Genomic DNA, 21,165 nt, shown 5'->3' with positions numbered 1-21,165 from the left:
TCATCGCACAAAATGTCCCCCAAGGAATGCCCAAAAATTCACATTGTCAAGTGACTTCATTCATCTTTGTATCATCAGTGCCTAGCTCACATACGACTCTCAAAATCATGTGTGGTTTGAGTGGTGAATCTTCTCTATTGTCTGACTTTTTCATATCGCTTACAAGAAATCGGCACTAACCAGGATTTTCTTCTTGAAATGCAATGTCTCCAAGGTTGAGGAGACAGGAGATATTTATTTACATCTTTATGTAATTTGGTCAAATTATGTTTCTCCTAACAGAAGAGTTAAAGAATAAATTTTATGATGGAGGGGAGAAATGTAATTTTGGAGATGAAAACGTTTGTACAGAAAAAGGAAACCTCTAGTTTAGGAACATATTAAGACATATTAAGGTGCAGAACTGGGAGTCATTAGGACAGTTGGGGGAATTGGGTGAGCAGTATAGAAAGAGTGGTGGAAAAATGCAAAGAATTCTCAACCATTTCAAAATAGCTTCCACCCAGGAAAGAGTCTTTTTTTTTTTTTTTTTGGCTTTCCCAGTGATTATCTGTTCCCAAAATCCAGAAGTCAGAATTGCTTTGATAAAAAGTTCTATTTGGGTAAATAAAGCTTTTGCAAAAGGAACTGAAAACTCAGATAAACATCATTTCCATAGGAAAATGTTTCTCAGTTTTAACAGCCCACTTACAACTAGTCTATTAAAACATGACCTATTTGTAAATTGACCATTATTTTGATAATCAAAACCCAAAAACCACACCCAAAGCAGTTTCGGAAAACTGTAGAGAATGTACAGAAGCCCATCAATGACCTGAACTATGGGTTTCTCAAGGCAAGCCCAAGCTAAGAACTCACTGAATTTTGCAATCTTTACCCATTTTCAGCTTCCAGTAAATATCCCAGCAGTCACAATTCACATATTTCAAAACCGCAGGCAGTGCTGGTGCCACTGTAGCAGCTCCTCTTCCACTAGCTGGCTGTCCCTAGTCACTGTGGCTAATTGCAAATTTCCCACACTGACATTTAGTGACCAATAAGAGAGCAGGTAGGTGATCTGGGGGCAGAAATGTATAGTGGTTAAATCCTTCGGCTCTAGAGTCTGAAAGAACTAGGTTTAAATCTTAACTACTACTCCCTGGCTGGTGACCATGGGCCTGCCGCTTAAACTCCTCACTTATTTCCCCATGGATAAAATGAAAATTATAATAATACCTACCTCATGGAGTTTCTAAGGGGCCTAATGAGATAATACTTGTACATCATTCCTGACATGTAATGAGCACTCAGAATTACACCTATACATGGGTTCCCTGACTTATAGCAAGTGAACAAATAGAAAAACATTTCATATATTCTGCTTCCAGTAAGCCATAAATGTAAATAGTAATTACTGACATTTTGGTTAGCTTAGGTAATTTACTGCTTTCTTTTTTCAACATTAAAGAAATCAAGAAATAATTCAATACGTATTTGGGCTCTTGAGTTGCTGAAATGAGGTACAGGCCTATAAACACTATTCTAATAGCTGACAGGAATTGGGCTTTAATATGGTGAATGAAAAGTTCATGAAAAGAGAGTTACGGAAGAGTTATGAAGAAAAATGCAATGCTCTAAATTATAGCTTTTAAAACAATCGGTGTCTTTTTGGACATTCAGTCCCACAGAGGAACAAAATAGCACTGACAATAATTCCTTAAGAAAATAATTTTTCTAAATAGATCCATATAAACCAGGCTGAGTTATTAAGGGGGGAAATGAGTTTAATAATACAGTATTAGATTGAGTATCATCATGGAAAAGTATACTGTAAAAACTGTTTTGAATATTAATTGACCTCTCTGGTAATTTTGTGTTGTAAATACTTGTATTATAGTGAGGTAGACAGTTTAAAAAAAAAAAACTCTCCATTAGACAGACTTAAAATTTTGTAATAATATTTAAGAAAATGATAACATTAAGAAAGAATGAAATATCCGATTAATGCTTAACTTTGTACAACTCGAATATAAACTTTAAAAATATTAGAAATTATAACATTTGAGTGCATATAATGTTTTGTACATTAAGATGAATTTCATGCTGTCCGTTTCCTCCTTGCACTTTCAGTCACCTTAAATAAACAAATATATACAGCCTTAACAGAAAAACAGTGCATCCAAAGCAAATGTGCATTTTAAATTATTTCTCCTGGCCAAGTCTTTTTTTTTTACTTAGCATTTTATATTAGCATTTATTATCATTCTCGCCCTTTCTTTGACAGATTGTAGTTCTCTGAACCAAACAAGCAACAGGTTTAGATCAAGAGAGAGCAAAACCACTTAGGAAAAACAAAAACTTTTTTAATGGCACAAGTTCCCTTGTTTGAACCACTGCATGGTCAAAGATGAGAAGGAAGCAAATTCTTCAAAAGGCCTACTTATGGACAATGTTTGAAAATAATACTGATGCAGGCTGGAGGAAAGTTCATGTTTTTGACAATCTGGAAATGGGTATTTCAATTGTGCTGTGCTCTCCACTTCCTTCCGGAAGATGAATTTCACCCCTGCCTCCTTCCTCACTGCCCCATCCCCACCTCCCACCCCAAGCTCAATGTAACAACACTTTGCTCTTTTCACAGTTTCTCATTACTAAGTTTTAAAAACATTGCCTAACTGGTAATTACAATCTGAAACGATTCTTTTGGGGGAGCCGTGGGCTATTGCTGGCTAGTAATCTTTCAGGAATGTCAGAGAGAGGGGAGGGAACACAGATTTTAAAGAAACTTTGGAGACAGGGACTTGTGTCCCCTTACATCCTTCTCTTCCCTGCTCCTGGCCTGCCCCTTCTCCCTATTACCCTTTTACTTCAGGATCATTTTTCCCTCTGCACCTCTTATCTTAGCTATATAGTTCCTACCTTTTTTTGTTTAACTAGGAAATTGCCTTCCCCTTAAATGGGGATGTCTGAATTTTGGCAAATTCTGTTCAAAGAAATCAATTAGAAACTGATATCAGGAAGGGGTTTTCCTGGGTTACTTCCAGCCAGGGATAATACACCTTGGTATCAGGCGTCAGAGGCAGGCCTTGTGGTTTCTCATTATACTTCAAGGGGTTCCATTTGGACTCATTCTTGTCATTCCATCCATACCACCAGAAAAAGCAACTGTAAAAGCAGCGACCTGAGCCCCCTGGAGTGAGATGCAGGTTACCAGTTCCCCATACTGTGAGAGGCCAGGGAGGAGCCAGGTATACAAGCAAATGAAAAAGGCCTTGGGCCAACCTCTCTCAATTATCTTCTAAAGGAAAGACCTTTCTTGGCTTTCCTATTCCCCTGATGCCAATTCCTCTATTTTAACGCTTTCTGATTGGGAGGTTACAAGGCATGGGATATGACCTGGCCAGAAAACCCCACCCTCTTTACACAGGTAGAAAACAATCAAACCAAGATGTGGTCAAAGGTGACTCTTCCTCGCATACTGTTTCTCTTTTTAAACTATCATTTTTTCAATCCATGGAGCAGTTGAGAAACAGGTATGTGTCTCTCCTCCCACCACCTCCTATCAAAACCTGTGGGACACACAAGGAATTCCAAAGCCACAACAATAAAGATAAAAATTAAAGAAATCCTCCTTGGCTTGTTTTACCAGGGCGGCCAAGCAAGGTGTGAAAATCCGTATCTCCCTTTGGACTGGCAGGTGGAAGGTTCTGGGAAGGCTGAGCTCCCTCCCTTCCCGCTGGGCTTCACTGCCCAGGCTGTCTCCCCACTCTCTGCCTCCTAGGCCGGCTCCTCCTCCGCTTCTCTGAAGTCAGGCCTCCCCTTCGATCACGGGCCAAGGTGGCGGGAAAGGCGCCGCTGCTACCTGCAGCCGCATGACTCCACCACCATGTCCTCGTACTGCTTGTAGACCACGTTATTGCCCGCGTCGATGTATAGGATGCTAATGGGAGTCAATTTGGTGGGCACGCAGCAGCTGGGCGGGGTGGAGCCGGGATCCATGGAGTTCATCAGCGTCTGGATGATGGCGTGGTTGGTGGGCTCCAGGTGCGAGCGCAGCGGGAAGTCGCACACGCCTTCGCAGTGGTAGGCCTCGTACTCCAGGGGCGCGATAATCCAGTCATCCCAGCCCAGCTCCTTGAAGTTCACGTGCAGGGGCTTCTTGCTGCAGCGCAGCCTCGACTTCTTGCCGTGCCGCTTACCGTGGCGGCTGGCGAAAGCCGTGCGCCGCCGCCGGCGGCCAGGTGGAGGCAGCCAGGGCCCGGCGTCGGGGGCGCCCGACGGCTGCGGCCACGACCCCTCGGCGCCCGTGCCCAGACCCACAGCCTCGGCCGCGCCCAGCTGTTCGCGCACTTCAGCGAACAGGTTCTTGCGCTGGGATCTGGTGAACACCACGAGCAGGGCGCGCTCCTGGGGGGACCGCACCCTCCGGCCGAAGCCCAGACTCCGCAGGTCCGGGGGCGGCGGCTGCTGGGGCCCCAGGTTTCGGGCCTCGGCCTCCACGACATCGGGCTCGTCCCACGCGGCCCGCAGCTCCAGGCACAGCTGCTTCCAGGGCGGGTGGCGCAGGCCCTGCCACACGTCGAAGACTTCCCAGCCGGTACGGGGCGCCCCCTGTGGGTCCAGGGTCCGCGAGTCCAGCAGCAGAGACGACAGGCAGGGGAAGAGCTGCACGTGGAGCGGCCCGGAGGGCGGCCCCCAGGACGCTGCGGGCGCCTGGCGAAAGAGCCGCAGCTCCGCGCCCACCAGCTCTTCTTTGTCTGAGAGCGTGGACACATCAAACAAATACTTCTGTCTCCGGAGAGCAGTGTGCGAGAGATCGTCTGCGAGATAAAAAATAATTACAGTCAGTTTCACTTAAGCGGGAGATCAGCCCCTTGCTCTGCGGCTGCCCCCGGGAGGAAAAGGGCGGGGAGCGGGGCAGGCCGGGCCGGGAGTCCAGCTGAGCCAGCCCGGGGCCTGACCACCCTGGCTTCCCGCCCGGCCGGCCGGTGCGCTGCGAGGGGAGGCGCACCCAGGCGGGCCCCCTCCTCCCCGTCAGCAGCCCGGGACTCCCAGGGCGGAAGTTGGTGGCTGCTGGAGAGGCGGTCGCGGTGGTGGCCTCCGGGTTTTCCCCCAAGAGCCTGCAAGTAACCACTAATGTGCCCTTTGTGGTTTTGAGCCTGGGATGCACTTCCCCCAGACCTCCTCTTGGCTGGCTCGTCTCATCAGTCACAACTCGGTTCAAATATCACCTCCTCTGAGAGGCGTCTCTCGACCAACCACTCTGATCTAAAGTAGCTTCCCTCGGTCACTATCACAGGACCCAGTTTTATTATCTTCCTGGCATTTAGCACTATCTACAATGACTTTGTTAATATTTGTCTCTTCAGTGGTCTGTTTTCCTCAGCAATACTCCGCCTGCCTCCACCAGCCCTTAAGAACTAGGACCAGGTCAAGTCCATCTTACTCATCACAATGCCTAGAGTGTGCCTGACCTAGAGTACACCCTAGTCAATAGATGAGAAACTTTTAGAACAGCCATCTTCAATCTGGCTGCCCGTTATAATCATCTAGAGAACTTAAAAATTACCAGCTGCCCGACTTACTTCAGCCAAATGAATACCTGTAGAAAGGGCCTGAGTAGTGGGGTTTTGTTGGGGTTTCGTTATTTTTTTGTGTGTTTTGTTTTTTGTTTTAAGCTCCAAGCTTATGTAAAGGTGCTGTCCTAGTTTTGACCCATTGCGCTGAGGGGAAGTTGCTGCCCATCAGATAGTTTTGATGAAGCATTTGGCTCAACACAATGCAGACAGAATGATGAGTTACGTGATTTCCTTCTTTTTAAATTCACCATTTAATAACAAACAAAAGAAGATCCTGCAGTCAATGAGAAATAGACACTTCTAAAAGGACAAAACCTTAACCACAGACACACACACAGTGACATTCTCCCCTCCTCCACCCACACTACCTGAAATCTTGTTTTGCAACTACTCCTGAGGATAGATTTTTTGGTTATAGGAGAGAAATAGAAATGTGGGGCATATGGAGGGTATGGGGAGTAATAGGCTTTTAAAATCAAAGGTGAATTCTTTGGAAGAAGACAAAATGACTTCTTTTTTTGACACATCGTGTATGAGGCCAACCCCACATCAATGTACAAGGCAGAAAGCTAACCAGATTTTTCTGGGCTGCCTTCTCATAAAATATTTACAATCCAGAAAATACAAAAATCCCCAAAGCCCCAAGCTTTCCCCAGAAGCTAGTAAAGTTTGAGTCGATTTCAATAGTAAAAATGTCACTGGGTCCTGGGTCGACCTTCACTGCCTATCCAGATGTAGCCTCAGGGCACTGGATCTGGAGCCTCAGCCACACCCAGTCCCCACTCTGGGCTGACTGCAGGGCCAGCCGCCTCACTGTAACTCCACAAGTCTCGACCTGAGAGGAAGCTCTGGGAAGGGTTAGAGAGGTGAAAAGGGAAAAGCTGCTGGAGGCACTTGATTTATGGAAGCCAAGACCTTCAAACTGACAAGGGTCACTTTGAAATCAGTGGAAATTCAGCACACTTTCTTCTCCTCCTTTAAAGAAACCTGTGTCTGACAACACTCAGCCACCACCCAAACCCCTGGACCTATGGCCTTAGGCTTCACTTTCTTGCCTCTCACATTTCTCCCTAAACCAAGGATGTGATGAGAGGGACAAACCTAAGGTACTTGGTGCACTAGCTGAATGTTGTGATGGCTGACATATTTTTCATCCTTACTTTACCCACAAGCAGAGAACAGTTCTGTAAGGTAGATACTCCTATTGCTCCCATTTTACAGTTGGGAAAATCAAGGCTTAGAAAAATTAAGTTTATTACTAAAGTCTGAAAGCAGGTAAACGGTGAAACTGAAATTCAAACTTAGGTCTATTTAATTCCAGAGTGGAAACATTTAGCTCCTAAGCCCCATTGCCTCCCAGATTATAGTCCAAGTACTGGAATCTAAAAGCAACCTGTAGTGGCTGGGATATAAGGGACGTGTGATACAGTCCAAACCATATTTGCAGGGCTTGTTAGGAATAAAACCTGGGGTCCTTTAGGAAATCATTTCCATCTCTGCTTACATAATTCTTGAGATAGTTTGTTACTGGCTGGAGAACATTAGGCATGTGTAAAGAATAAAGATTTATTTATTTCTCTCTCATGCAATATGGAGAAATCAGTCTGCTTTTGTTTGCATTTTTTTTTAAGTGTGAGCTTATCAATTGCTAGTCTGCACAGCTAAGTCACATTTCTCTAAGTCTTTAGGAGTAGTGAAAGGGCTCTACTGATTCTGCAAGCTCGGGCATTCATTCTTTCTGGGGCTCAGGAAAGAGTGCAAATGTGGGCTTCTGCCTATACCCTGCTCTTTCTCTTCTCATACCAGCGCCATCCCATGGTTTGATAGGCCTCACCTGCATGCATATGGACACCCTGGCCCACAGGTCCAAGCTCCCAGGTGCATGTATTGGTGTTGTGAAACATTCTTAGTAGGACAGACCCAATGGAGACGCTGCCCAGGCCCTGGATATGGTCTCGGAAATATCTGGGTAATAACTCTGTGGCTCAGGTGCCGCAATAGAGTAGTACCTCTCAAAACCACTAAACCTGCAGGGGTCCTTCCATCTGCACCCTCAGCTTTATACCAGAACTTGTTAGAAATATAAACTCTCTCAGGCCCCAGAGGTTTGTGGTGAGGCCCAAAATTTGCATTTCTAGTAAGTTCCCAGGTGATGCGGATTCTGCTGGTCAGAGAACCCACGTTAAGAACAACTAAACTAAACTTGGCTCTTCAGATTCCCCACCATTTGGGGGAGGGCACCATTAGAGACTGACAAAACTGAGCCCTCCAAAGCACAGGGCCCAGGGCAGGGTCAAAAGCAGTACTCACAGAACCAAATCACCTGCTTGTCCCAGCCTCTTCCTGACCCCCTGCCCCCAGCCACCCTCATATATTTTTACTCTTTCAGTCATATGTTCTTTCTGTGGGTCTCCAGAAACTATAACTCCTAAACGGAGGGTCCAAGAAGGTGGCTGCTCTGTGCAGCTCCCCTGCAGACCACATTCCCCACCTGTCTGGACCTGTTCTGGAGCCACGAATCAAGAAACAACCCAGAGGGGGCATCTGACCTGGAGAGGGCACACACCACAGTCCACTGCAACCCTGCAGACACTGTGCTTGCTAACCCAGCATCACAAGGCCTGGTCCTGCTGCCATGGCTGCCTGTGGGTAGGAAGCTGGCCGTTCACACTCCTTTCCACAAGCCTCCTCTCCCATTAAGTTCTGTATAAATGAAGGCCAATGTCATCAAATGACCCTTTCTCCTATGCCCTCAACTAGAAACATTGCACTTTTCATTTCAAACTCTGTGACATTTTCTTACATCCAAAAAGTGAATCCTATGCTTTAAGCCTTTAAATGAAATTGATCAGTAATACACCGTGGAAGTTTTTGTCTTTATTCTTGCTTTTAACTTGCACCAACCTGGTTTGTTACAGCTTGGCTCACACCCCAGGTAATTCAGCGTTTGTTGAGTATTCGACATGTACACCTGTCAAGTTACAATCGCTGGATGTGTGCTTATTAACTTCCCCTGGTGGGTGGTAGAGGAAGGAGGGGAGAAGAGAAGGACAAGCAAACCACCTGTATATTTGAAGAAAATTCTTCATAAATAGGTCAGCCTATTTTGAGTTAAGAGCAAGTTGGTAAAAGGCCAAGGACACCTAAAACATGCACATCTGATGTGGGATTAATTTTTAAAAGTAAAGAAGAAAGCAAATAAACAAGAAAAAGAGCTAATCATTTGCAAGATAAGGCTATTGTGCCCATTTTAAGTGAGGAAAGTGGCTAAGAAAGGTAAAAGCATTTGCGCGGGGTTACAGTAGTGGCTGGAGGAAACTAGAGAAGCAAACACCAGGTGGGAAAAGAAAGAATGTCCATGGCATCAAAGGACCTGGGGAACCTGAGACCCACGAAGGCGGCCTGAAGAAGGAATACACGGCGGCGGGAAACGCGCCTTGCTCGCCCACCTGGGCTGCTCCTGCTGCAGGCGGCTCCCTTGGACCACCATGCAGAGGGTTTCCGAAAACCTGCCACTTCGTTTGGTCTGGGGCAGGAAGGGTCCGCACTACATTTTTTTCCCAAGACATCTCTGAGATATGTGCGCAGACTGAGGTCCCTCTTGAGAGTCTTAGTTGGATTTTCTGTCGCTCTCCGGCCCAAAGGTGCGCCCGCGGCTCCAGCTCTCCCGACCCCAATGGCCCTTAGCGCCACAGACTCTACACTCTCGGACGCTCTTACCCGCGAGTCCCGCTCGCGGTGACCCTGGACCGCTACTGTCCAGGCGTCTAGTCGGCCCTGCCCGACTCCTCCAGACGTCCCACCAGGCGTCCCGCCCATGTCCTCTGAAGGCACAGACCCTGCAGCTCAGAAAGCAGAGATGACAGCGGGCTTTCTCATCCCAACTCCCCTAGGTGGAGATAGAGGGAGCGGTATAATCACCATCTTTTACAAAGGAAACTCCACAGGTCTTTACAGCTAAGGCTTTCTCGCACCCCTCATTTCTGAGCCAACAGCAGCAATGAAGCTTATGGGCACTGCCTTTGTGCCAGGCACCTGCTCAGGGCTTTGATGGCCTCTGCCACTGAATCCTCATCTCGACCGTCCTGGGGCTCCAGGAGGTGTCTTAACTTGCCCACTATCTAACAGCTGGTAAGGGACAGGATCTGAAGTCTTAGTTCTAACCCCCACCTTCAATCATAGGCCACGCCCCTCTACCAGGGTTCTGATAGGGCCATGGAGCAAAGATGAAGGGAGGAAATGAGACACAAATTCATTATCAATGCCATCAACACAAGGTGGGCTGGATTTCCCCCAGAATGAGCCACCAGCCCTCTTCCTTCCACAAGCTTCCTTTCCCATTATGATGTCCTGTATAAGTGAGACCTCCAGGTAATTTGTACTCCAAGGATTACCTTCTCCTGGGACATGGTTACCTTCTGAGCATCCCTCTGTACTCTTGTCCTGAGTCCAGGTCTGAGCCTCGCAAACTGCTGAGCTTGCTAAGCATCCTCAAGGAGGCTCAGATTCAGGAAGCAGTCCATACAATTCAGCCTTTCCAGAGTGCTTTTGCTTGACCACCCAGCAAAAGAATCATAATAGCAAACACTGATGTAGCACTTACTATGTGCTGAACATAATCTAAATTCTTAACTTACAATAACTTGTTTAAGCCTCAAAACCACCTACGGGGAAAAAAGATATCACCATTATGCTCATGCTATGGATCAGAAAACTAAAACAGAATTTAAAAGTAGCTTGCCCAATACAGTAAGAGGTCCAGCTCCAGGATCTGTACCCCCGCCCTGGACTCCCAGATCTTGATCTCTATGCTGGGTAGAATCCTTGAGAGGGCTCCAGCTCTTTCCTGCTGCCCATGCCTGTAGGGAGGAATCAATCCCTGGTCTCCAAGAGTCACTCACTCTCTAATTAGCAGAACTGAAAAGATGACAAAATCACAATTGGGATTTTGAAGGAGAACTTATAAAGAAACTTAATTTTCTCCTCTACGAAATGAGGATAATAACACCAGCTCACAGTCACTGAGGGAGGAGTGGCAAATAAGATAAGGAGTAGGAAAGATGTCTGACAATGTGTCCAAATGTTAGTTACTACTGACAACTGTGACATGAGCACAGAACTCGGGAGTCTAGGAAATACAGATTTGAACCCTGACCTGTGACTTAGTGGCTGGGTGACCTTGGATAAACTGGGTCATGTAATCTCTTCTAGTCCCATATGCCTCATCTGTAAAATGGGAGAACCACCTCTACTCTGTAGAGTCATTGTAAAGGTCAGATTCAAGGCACCAAGAGCAGTGCATAACACACAGAGCGCCCAATGAATGCAGCCAGTATTATTACAACTACCTGCATCCAGGTAAGAGAATATGCACCTGGTCTTCTCTTAGCCTTCTTTGAGCAGGTGCAGTTCAGTTCTCTCTGGAGGACTTCCAGAGTGGTGGAAAGGTTCTGGGCAGAAGGGACAGAAAGAGAAGCAGAGGCTTCCAGTTCCTGCTCATCTAAGTTCCAGAGAAGGCAAGGCCCATAGAAGCCGAGTCTCCTCTCCCCCGCATTACCTTTATCCTTCTCAATCCCCAATGCCATATCAACCACTGAGATCTCTCCCACCATGTCAGGGGAACAGAGGCCCCCCAGCTGAATCTCATCAAGGAGAGGGCCCTCCTTGTAGGTTCTCTCCTCCATGGGATCAGGGCCAGCGCTAGCCCATATGCTAATAGTCCATATGCTAACCCACTTGGCTCCCTGGCTGGGTGGTCGCAGCCTTGAGACGCTGGCAGTTAGTCTTCTTGCCCCCGCCCCAGCCCGCTTTGGTGCTCTTTTGTGAGGCACGATCTGTCAACAGAGCCAGTTCTGGGGTGGTGGTGGTGGTGGGTTCCTGATCTTCTCCCCTTGGTAAAGGGCCAGGCATGTGTTAGAGGGGACAGGGGTTTATAGCACTGAATGACCCCTTGGGCTGCAGGACGACCCGGCCAGCCGCGAGTCACCGGCGAAGTTGCTGTGATCAGTCTGTCCGAGCATGAGACTCCTCTTTGCCACTCTTAATAGCTCAGCTCCTTTCTGGATCTCTTGGCTTTCCCAGTGTCTTCCCCAAGAGCTTGCCCTGCATTTCTCATCTTCTTTCCTCCTTTCAACGACCAGAGAGACCCAAGAGAGTCCTCCACAGAGTCTCCGAGAGGCTTTTCCGCCCTCTCTCCAAGCATCGCGAACCTGTGTCCTCCTTCCTGCCACGAGCCTGGGCCTTATGAACCCACAGAATTAAGTGGGTCTGGACGCCTGCCCAGATCCCGCAGAGAAATCCCACTGTTAGCTCAGCAAGCTCTGGATCAGCGTGAGGCAAATGAATGACGTTGGGAGGGAGAGGAAAAGGTAACCCTGACTTCCACCCGACCGAAAACATAACTCCGCGCTCCCTCAGAGTCTCAGCCTCCAACAGCAGTAACGTCACTGTCTGGGGGGAGACGCGGACCAGCCCTCTGTCCTAAGCCCTGGGCATCTCCAGCAGGAGTTCGAAGGCGCTTTAGGGAGACTTCTTTGTCTCCCTAGAAGAAATGCATTCATTCATAAAGTAGTTTACATGAACTTGGTACAAACCATCGCAGTCGCGCGTTCGTGAGAGGGGCTCCAAGAGCCTGAGATGCCAAGCTGAGGTCAAGGACACTTCACAAGACGTCTCTTTTCATCGTGGTCCCACCCTGGGCTCCCGACCATAGGAACCCAAGTCTTAATTTAACATCACTTTAGATGAATCCCAAACAGAAGTTCGGCACGGTCGCCACACGCTAGACCCACGGCTTCTCACCTTTCTGCTATGCGAAAGCAGCTTGCGCCCCTCAGGTCTGGCGTTCCCTCCAGGTCGCTGCCCTTGCTTTGGACCAGCGCGTGCAGGGCCTGGAAGGGGTTGATTTGCCTGGGGCCGCTCTCCCTGCACCACTGACCAGCAGGGCCTCCCGGGAGAGCAAGGAAGAGCCACAGGACGGGGTGGGCGGACGTGGAAGGAGAGACTCGCAGACTTGAAACCGCGGTCTGGGCCGGAACATGATCCGACCTTTGGACTTGACAGCTTCAAGATCAAAAGTAGAAGGAAAGTTTCTCACCTAGTGTGCTTTCCCTTCTTATCAGTTCTGAGGTTGCAGGTGGGGGGAGGACTTTAACGGCGTATTGTTGTGGTTAGGATGCTGGACCCTCGTTCAAGGGTCCTGCACAGGAGAAAACTCAGTATTGTTTAAAGTGCTAGGCCCTGGCGTAGCTTCTGAAGAAGGGTTTGCTCTACTCAGCTCCACTTGGATTGACTCCCGAAGTCAAGCCATAGCAAAATGAGATTCGTGGTGGCAGCTATGGGCCAGCGTCTAGCATCTTTCAATATCGTCCCCACAGGGCATGGGAGCGGCAGTCAGCTGGGAATTGAGGTTGGGGATGGACCAACTTGCAGGGAAACCAGATTTGCAAGGCAGACAGACGCGCGGATTCTCTTTGGTTCTTACGTTATTTATGGAGCGCGGGAGGGTGGGGTGTGTAACCGCCCACCCCAATCCCAAAGGCAACACTCCACGCTGACCCCTTTAGTGCTTTCTGCTTGGCTCCCGAAGCTAAATACCGCCAGCCTAGGCCAGAGACCCGCCCCTCTCCTCTCCAGAACACCCACTACCGGGTCCCTAAACTGTGCCCCGCTCCTAGGCTCCCCGGCCACTCGCTGCGCAGCACGCGCAGTTCTGGGAACTCTGGCTTGTGACTCCCGCAGCCAGCCAGCTTGCTGAAAGCGCCTGCAGCCCCTCACCCCAAGCGCACTGAACCCTCGGCACTCAGCAGAGCTAATGGACTGTCCTGGAAGGAAGGGAACAACAACCCTGGAACCCATTAGGCCGACGAGGACCTATTTAATATCTGTAAACAGGAGACACCGTTTAACAGACATTGAATTTAAAAATAAACAGCCAGGGCTTAATAAGCAGGGGAGAGAGGTAGAAGATGTCAAGCAAAGAAATGGCGCGGCGGGTGCACATTTCCGCTTTCCGCCCCTCGTGCTCTTGGCTTAGATCTCCTCTCGGGGTCCACAGAACATCGTTTGAGTAGGGTTATTCTGTATTCAAGGGGTTATCGAACTAATGCCCTTCACTTCACTTAAAGCTCCCAGGATTATTGTTGATTTACTCGAGGTCGTTTGATGCACGCAGCAGTCCTGGCGGGAAACAGAAGTTCTGCCCTATTTTTTTACTATACCATCTCTCCGTCCGATTCCCTTCTTTCTCTCCCCACGCCGCCCCAAGAATACGTCACCAGTTTCAAGGAGATGTGCAGCCGCCAGAACCCACGAAACCTCCAGCTGGGAAAAAAACAACGGAATGTGGAGAGTCTCCATCAATGCAACACCTGAGGGTTCCGACAACACCCATCCTCTCTGGTCAGAAGGGGGAGCCTTCCCGTGTTGATTCAGTTTACTAGGATAAGGATTCACAAGGCCTGTCGTGGGCTGTGGCTTAGGTTTTTTGTTTGTTTGTTTTTCTAATGTGCGGAGACAAGGATGTTTGAGCGCATTTTTCGATCCCCTCCCCCACCATCAACTCTACAGCGCAAACTCCCGGAGCCAGAGGACCTACCGCGTGGAGATGGGGGCTGGGGAGTGGGGGGGTGACGCCCCGTGTCCTTCTCAGATTAGCCTCCCCTGCCCAGGAAGCTCGCTCAGAATTCGGGTGCAACTTGCATTCTTGCTGCAGAAGACACTAGATGTTCCTAGCTTCTTGCTAAGGCGACCCTTAAGGCCTTAGGGATGGGGGTGACAACTGATTTTTAACTACAAGCCAATGGCTAAAGGGTTGGCTTGTGGCCTTAGTGTTTTAATCACTCCAACCAGAAGAGCAGAACAAACTTGTGGTTAAGGCTTCCTTCCCTTACCTCCGGGCTTTTTCCAGGACCTTCCAGTTTACCTGGCTGGTGGAGGGTCCTAAACCTGCAGGGCGACACGAACCCTGCGCCGGCGCACACGCGGGCTCGCTCTCACACGCACACACTTGAATGCTCAGCAATCCTTTTCCAAGGCTGTTGCCCCCTTTCCGGGGAAATAAAGCCTAGATTGGAACCTTCTGCCGGCTCCTTCACTTGGCCGTCTGGTCTGCATTAGTGTTTTTATAAGGGACTCAAACAAATCGAATACAAGGTCACCAAATAATTAACAGTTGTGAATTCCCTCCGTCCCCATTAAAATACTTCCCTGCTTATATTTCATTTTCCGTTTGCCAACGACAACAGGGTCCGGGCAAAAGCGCTGCTGCTTTGATTACACCACTCTGCGGCCCAGGTCCACCCAGAAACTCTCTGTTTTGCATAAACATGCTGTACCAGACAAACTTCAATCGAGGGGGTTGGGGGGACTATGCGGCTCTTAGAATGCCCTCCTTGTAGCCCGGCTACCCCACCGTCGTCCTGCCCCTGCCCCCTGATAATCACGACCTAGAAGGTAAACCTAGAAGCCAACAATCAGCAGCAAACTCTCCTGAGATTCATTTCTAGGGTTCAAGGATGTTCCGATCTCGTTTTGGTTTTTATCTGTTCCCTATTGCCTTCTTTCTGAGAGCACTATTGTGACAACGACCACCAAAAATATTTTTAAAGAGGATTTTTATTTCAAAATCTTCTAGAAACCCAACTCATAGCAATATTCTTAGACTCATTTTGGTTTCCTCATCTTTGGGAGGTTTTTCGTCCCTCTCGTTGGAACTTCGTGGCACTTCTTGCTTCATAAACTGAATATTCGAGTTTTTTTTTCTCTCTCTCCCCCCTCTATCTCTCAGGCATGTTGAATTCATAGAAATTCTAATTGTCTGCCTTTCTCAGGCCCCGGGGTATGGAGTCCAGTCTTTTAATGAGTTATATCTTGAGCTAACTGTAATTTCCCTATATCCAATCTGGTCCATTCCGGTCCTAGGACTGCACCGACACACACAGGTACAAATTTTCTCATCTTTATGGACCGCATATCATTTTAAAGCACAATATGGAGGTATTTAAAAAGATCGGGGGTAACATGCCTTTTACAAGGAATATAAAGAGGAAACTGCACAGAGGAACTGCACAGTCAGACCCTTAAATCCAAAGTTCCACTCCAACTACTAACTGTGTCTACAGAGGAATGTTAGATGGCTTAGGAAATCTGCCCATTGTTTTACTTCTGCTTCTCGCCACCATCCTTTAGGAACTTCCTCACCCCTTACCCTCTCCATATGGTGCCATAAGCAAGCACGCAGGGTCTAGAACCAAAGATGAGCTTCGATCTCTCACTAGCTGTGTGACCTTGAGCAACTTGGTTAACCTCTTTGTCTTCCTTAATTCACCTGTAATACAGTGATCACAGCACTTCCCCCAGGGATTGTTGTTAGAATTAAGGGAAATAACTTTTGGAACAGATTTTAGCACAGCATTTGGTACAAAGTAAATGCTCAAATACCTCTAAGTATTTGGAGAGCAAACTAAAAGAAGGAACATTAAAAACAAAAACAAAAAACCTGTAATAAGTTCTCCTCATGGCATTGGTGGCGGGGAGGTAGGACAGAACGTGCTGTATTAATAGACCTAAAGCGCTCTTCATTCACTTTGGACAGAGGTTTTCCGCGCCCTCCCACTCTTAATCGCAGGCTTCAGGTGTAACTTTTGGGGTTCCAGTTTCCTGGGTGAGGAAACCTTTTTACAAATACTGTACGTGAATAAGTAGTTCATGCCTCCTTTCCCCGAGGGACCCCTGCTCCTCGAAACCAACCAAGCCTGCCACATTCGATGGCGATTTAAATATCCCCGAGGCAAGGCGCCAAATTAACGCGGCTGGCCCAGCTCTTGGCTGGCCGCTGCTCCTTCCTCCCTGCCCAGCCATCCACTGGTTGGGGGAGGGGATGTTGGAGGGTTTAGCGCGGTTAAGAGTCCCCACGTGAGAGGGGCGGAAGTCCTCGCCAGGAGCCGGGGATGCGCGGCTGGCGGGTCCCTTCCATCACGGGAGACTAGACACCGTTTGATGTGTTATGACATGTACCCTCAATTAGATCGCTGAGTTGAAACACTCCAATCAGGGGCCCGATGCTAAGCAAGCCCCGGAAGGTCCAGCCCGAGGTCACCGCCGGTGACACATCAAATCAAAATCAGTGAGAGGGAAAGTGAGGCTTTCCCTTTATCAAGCTGGGGCTGTAGCCTGCACTGTTCCCCCTCCTCTGTGCGCCCCCTCCAGCCCGCGGCTCCGCACTCCTTCGCCCCCGCGCGGCGTGCGACTAGCCGCACAGCCTTCTCAGTCGACAAACTGCCTTTCTTCGCGTTTTCTGGGAACGTGAGGGCGTGGAGGAAACCGCACCTTTGAGGCTGCGGTCCAGGTGTTCACGCCGTGTCTCCTCTGGCTGGGGACCGCGTGCAGCTCCAGCTCTCGACGGCATTCCGGAGTTGAAACCGGACGTCTGGATCTCGGTCCGGCTAGCCTGGAGACCTTGGCTCGGGAACAGAGGCCCCACCCCCACCCAGCCTGGGCGCGCAGCCAGGCCCTTCCCTACGTCCGGCGCCCCGGGGCGCCCAGCATAGTGCCCCTGGAGAGGCTGCGGCGCATGCAAGGGTGAAACCAGCCTGTGCCTGCCCCGGACCAGAAGCCCCCAGAAACTCCCCCACACTTGCTTGAATGCCGCAGGCTTCGGTAGACACCTCTGAACCGCCTGCAGGGTCTCTTGGTCCTGTGCCAAACTCGGTGCAGAGAACCAGCTAGGGGTGCCTGCTTGGGGGAGGGGCAGAGATTCTTGAAACTTCCCTTCCGGGAAAAGAAAGTGCTTGCCCAACCACCCTCCAGCCTGGACCTCCGGGATTTCTTCCCTTGGGGAAAGGCTTCTTGAGCAATTTTCTCTGAGCGTCCTTAGTCCCTCCTTCGACTAGGGTGGTGGAAAAGGCAGACGATAAACAGAAGATTAGGAGGGAGGGAGACAGAGGTAGAGATGGGGGAGGTGAAGGGAAGTTGGCGCGCTGCGCTGGCAGCACGGAGGCCAGGGACCCAGTTCCAGTGCTATGAAGAAGCCACGTGTATTTGCAAAGATGACTTTAGTAATCCTAAAATCGCCATAAAATACCCAGCGTTAATTTGCCGCCCGGACCTTTCAGCAGCTCATGAACCTCGCTGACCTCCAGCTGCAGCGGCGAACCTGGCGAGGGCAAGACCCTTGCCCACAAAGAAGGTGGCTGCAAAGGAGGAGGCTGGGGTCTGGAGCCCGGGAAGCCCCAAGCCGCCAGCCTACTCTAAAAAGCTTCGAGGACGTGCGGGTACCCAAAAAGGAGCCCTGGTGGAGCAGCCCTCTCAGCCGAACCCCGGCGCTCGCAGGTTCCTGGGCGACCCCAACTTTCACTGACGGCAGTGAAAGGCTGGAAACCCGTCAATGCGCGGAGCTAAGTCCGGGCAGGATGGCAGAGCAGATAACTGCCTAAATCCCGCTTATCTCCTCCTTCCCTTCTTCTCGTCCTCTTCTTTCCCTTTACCCTTCCTTTTCTTTTTCTCTCTCCTTTCCTGTCTCCTTCCACGTTATTGTCTCTCCTCTTCAGGAGCTGAGTTCCGGCGCCTGTGGATCCCTCCCTAATTTCTGGGACTGGGGGAAGCGCGAGGTTATCTCCAAAGCAGTCGCTGCGCTGCGGTGCTACATAGGCAACAAGAAGCGGGTGCAGGGGTTCCGTAGACACCTACCCAGGCACCCGCGTCCGCAGAGGGGACCGGTGACAGGCGCCCTGGTAGGAGCACAGAGAGAGGAGCGCTAGCTGGCTGAGAGAGATGGATGAACACACCCGTGCATTCATGTGTACCAACAAACTCCCAAACTTAGCTGCCCTACCCCTGCCCCCGGCCGGACTTGCCAGTTGCTGCCCCCGCCACTCGGTCGCGGCGCGCTTCAAGAGCAAGAAAGCCCGAGGGCGCTGTGCTCCCGCCGGGTTGACGACAAGCATCCCCACAACCAGCACAGGGACGAGCGGAGAACCCTTGCAGCCGCGGGGCCAGGGCACTGCCACAGGCTAATCGCGGACTCGCTCCTGCGACCTCCAGACTCGCTTCTGCCGGCTTTTCCCGGAGCGGAAGAGGACTCGGGGCTTTCCAAGGCTCACTCACGCCCCAGGGCCCGCCGGGTCCCCCTGGCAGCTCAGGCCTTATACCACGCACCCCGCACCACCCGGGACCCCATGGTACGGATTCCGTCAGTCCCCGCCGCGAACCCTCTCCAGCCCGGATCATTTGCCTGCCACCTCCCGTCCTCCACGCTTACTCCACCAGCCACCAGAGGAGCGGCCACCACGCAGCTTTCTGAAAAAGATAACAAGAAGGACGGAAGGGAGAAAGGAAAGAAGGGAAAGAAGGAAGCGAGGGAGGATTGCAAACTGTAATTAAATCTGCAGCCGCATCCAGAAACTTACTAGGGCTTGAGGGAAAAAATTTAAAAAATAAAAAATTTAAGAAAGGGGGAGATGTCCAGAGCGAGAAGGGAATTCACAAATGCAACCTTCTACCAGAGCTGGAGCAGCGCCCAGGCTGCGGAGCTCCAAGGAGAAAGGAGTCGGGCATCTTCTTTGCCACTTACCTAGTCCCCTGTCTACAAAGCTAGTGATCGTATTAGCCGACTTGGAAGACTGGAAAAAGCTGGCATTGATGCCCAGCTTCTCGGCGATGGAGTAAGTCCTGTAGATTGACAGCATGTACTCGTGGGGCACCACGCGCGGGGCCCTGTCCAGAAGCTCCTGCGCCTGGGGCTGCTGCGGTGGCCGCCGCCGGGACTCATCCTGCGGCCGCGGCTGTGACTCTTGGCGTTCCAGGGGCTCCCGGGCCGAGGCACTCTCCTGCGGCGCCCGTGGCATCTTCCCTTCCTTGCGGCTTCGCATTCCCTTGGCGGAGCCCAGCTCCGCTGAAGACAAGGAGGATGAGATGGAAGCCTGCTGGAAACCGGGCAAATCCCACAGGAAACTGACGAGAAAGACAGCCGAGAGCAGGACCCTGGGAGTATCCATGGCGAGCGAGTGGCAACGTCTCCCCAAGAGGCGGCAGCGCAGGGCGCGAGGGGCACGAAGCGGCTGGACAGCGGCCGGGCCCGGCTCCTCTGGCTAATTCGGAGTGCGAGGAGCCGGGTCCCAGTCACACAAACCCCGGCCCTGCCACGCCCCCTCCCGCCCCTAGCTGGGAGGGGAGGGGAGCGGAGGGTGGGAGGAGAGGCCTGGCGGTGCGGGCCGGAGGTGTAGGGGAGAGGGGCCGCGGTGTGCCGGTGTGGCAGGGATACGCAGCGCCCCCGCGGGACGCGCGCGGGGTTGCTGGGAGGTACGCGCAGAGCTGGCCCCGGGCTCTAGGTAGGGGAAGGCGGGCGCGGCCACCCCGCAACGAGGAAGCCAGGGACACCAGCAGCACCAGGGTCTCCCTAGCATTGTCTGAAACTAGGTCCCTCCGCAGCGCAGCGCGGTATCTGGGTCCTCCACTTTGCCAGGAGCATGAGACCCCGTAGGAGGGAAGTGACAGCGGCGCCCTCCAGAGACAGCTCGGAGCAGCCACCACTGTAGCGGACTGCGCGCAAGCTCTGGGCGGTGGTACCTTCCTTCCTCGGCGTCAACTTCCAGGCTGTCCATTCGCTCCCCTCGGGGCTTAGCCCAGGGCCAGAGAAGCCTCGCCGCGCGCCAGGCGCAGGGCCCAGCCCTAAACAGTTCCATTCTCTCGGTAGGTACCGCTCTCCACAAAGACAGCGCGTCTGTCTCCGACCCTGAAGGTCAGGCAAAGGCCAGGCATCTGGATGGATGCTAAAAGCTGCTACGCTCTCCTCCAGGCCCCAACCTCTCTCCTCGAAGTTCCCAACCTCTTCTGACGATGGATATACCGCTTCTTTTCTCTTTCGTCTGCTCCCCGGGTCCTCTTTCCTCTGGAGGCCTGGCCCCCGCCTCCACTGAATCCCCATTTTCCCTCTCTTCTTTCCCTCCCGCCTTCAAAACTTCCTCCTTCCCCAAGTGCCTTCTGCATTCCAACCCCCTTTCCTACAGCCGGCTTCTCTTCTCACTCTGCCTTCTCGTCGCTCTCTGCCTTCCCACCCTCTCCCGCTCCAGCCTCCACCTCCCCGTCCGCGGACCCTCCCTTTGCAGCTCTTCCCCAATCTGTTTCTCTTCAGCCCAGCCTCGCCCCATCACGAGTTTCCTTTATCTGTCCCCAGATTCTCCAGGCCAGTCTTCCCGCCCACTGCCTCGCTCCCCTCCTGGCCTGACGCTGCAAGGCGAGGCGGAGGGCTTCTTCTCTCCTGCTGCTCTCTGTGTTCTGAAACGCTAAAGGTCTGAAGTTTCCCCGTGCATTTACCCGGTGTTCAGCCCCCAGCCATGAAATGCTCTACTTTAATCGCCCCAACAACTCTGTGAGGTTGGCCTTACTATTTTCACGTTCACAGATTTAAAAAATGAGACTGAGGGGATAAATGACTTTACCAAAGACACTTAGCCAAGAGGACATACAGTCAGAGACAGAAGAACCCAGGGCTCAGACTCCAAACCCAGTGTTCTTCCGGTTCCAACATAGAAGAATCTATCACTGGCCCAATATCTCTCTTTCTTGCCCTTTTCTCTTCCTTATTGTTTATTTGATCTCAGATGATTTC

The 21,165-nt window shown here is 50.8% G+C and overlaps 1 protein-coding gene across 1 annotated transcript; it reads right to left on the bottom strand.

The window, feature by feature from the left end:
- Positions 1-1,745: 1,745 nt before the first annotated feature.
- GDF6 (growth differentiation factor 6) lies at positions 1,746-20,022 on the bottom strand. The gene is made up of 2 exons (XM_039866351.1): positions 19,129-20,022; positions 1,746-4,799 (listed from the first exon to the last, which is right to left on the bottom strand). Exons 1-2 carry the CDS (start codon positions 19,550-19,552, stop codon positions 3,838-3,840), a joined length of 1,386 nt encoding a protein of 461 aa, XP_039722285.1. The 5' UTR covers positions 19,553-20,022; the 3' UTR covers positions 1,746-3,837.
- Positions 20,023-21,165: the final 1,143 nt, after the last annotated feature.

The sequence above is a fragment of the Pteropus medius genome, unplaced genomic scaffold, assembly GCF_902729225.1.
Source record: "Pteropus medius unplaced genomic scaffold, Ma_sr-lr_union100, whole genome shotgun sequence".
NCBI lineage: Eukaryota > Metazoa > Chordata > Mammalia > Chiroptera > Pteropodidae > Pteropus > Pteropus medius.
The sequence above is the reverse complement of the archived record's forward strand: the minus strand, read 5'-3'. Positions and strand labels throughout refer to the sequence as shown.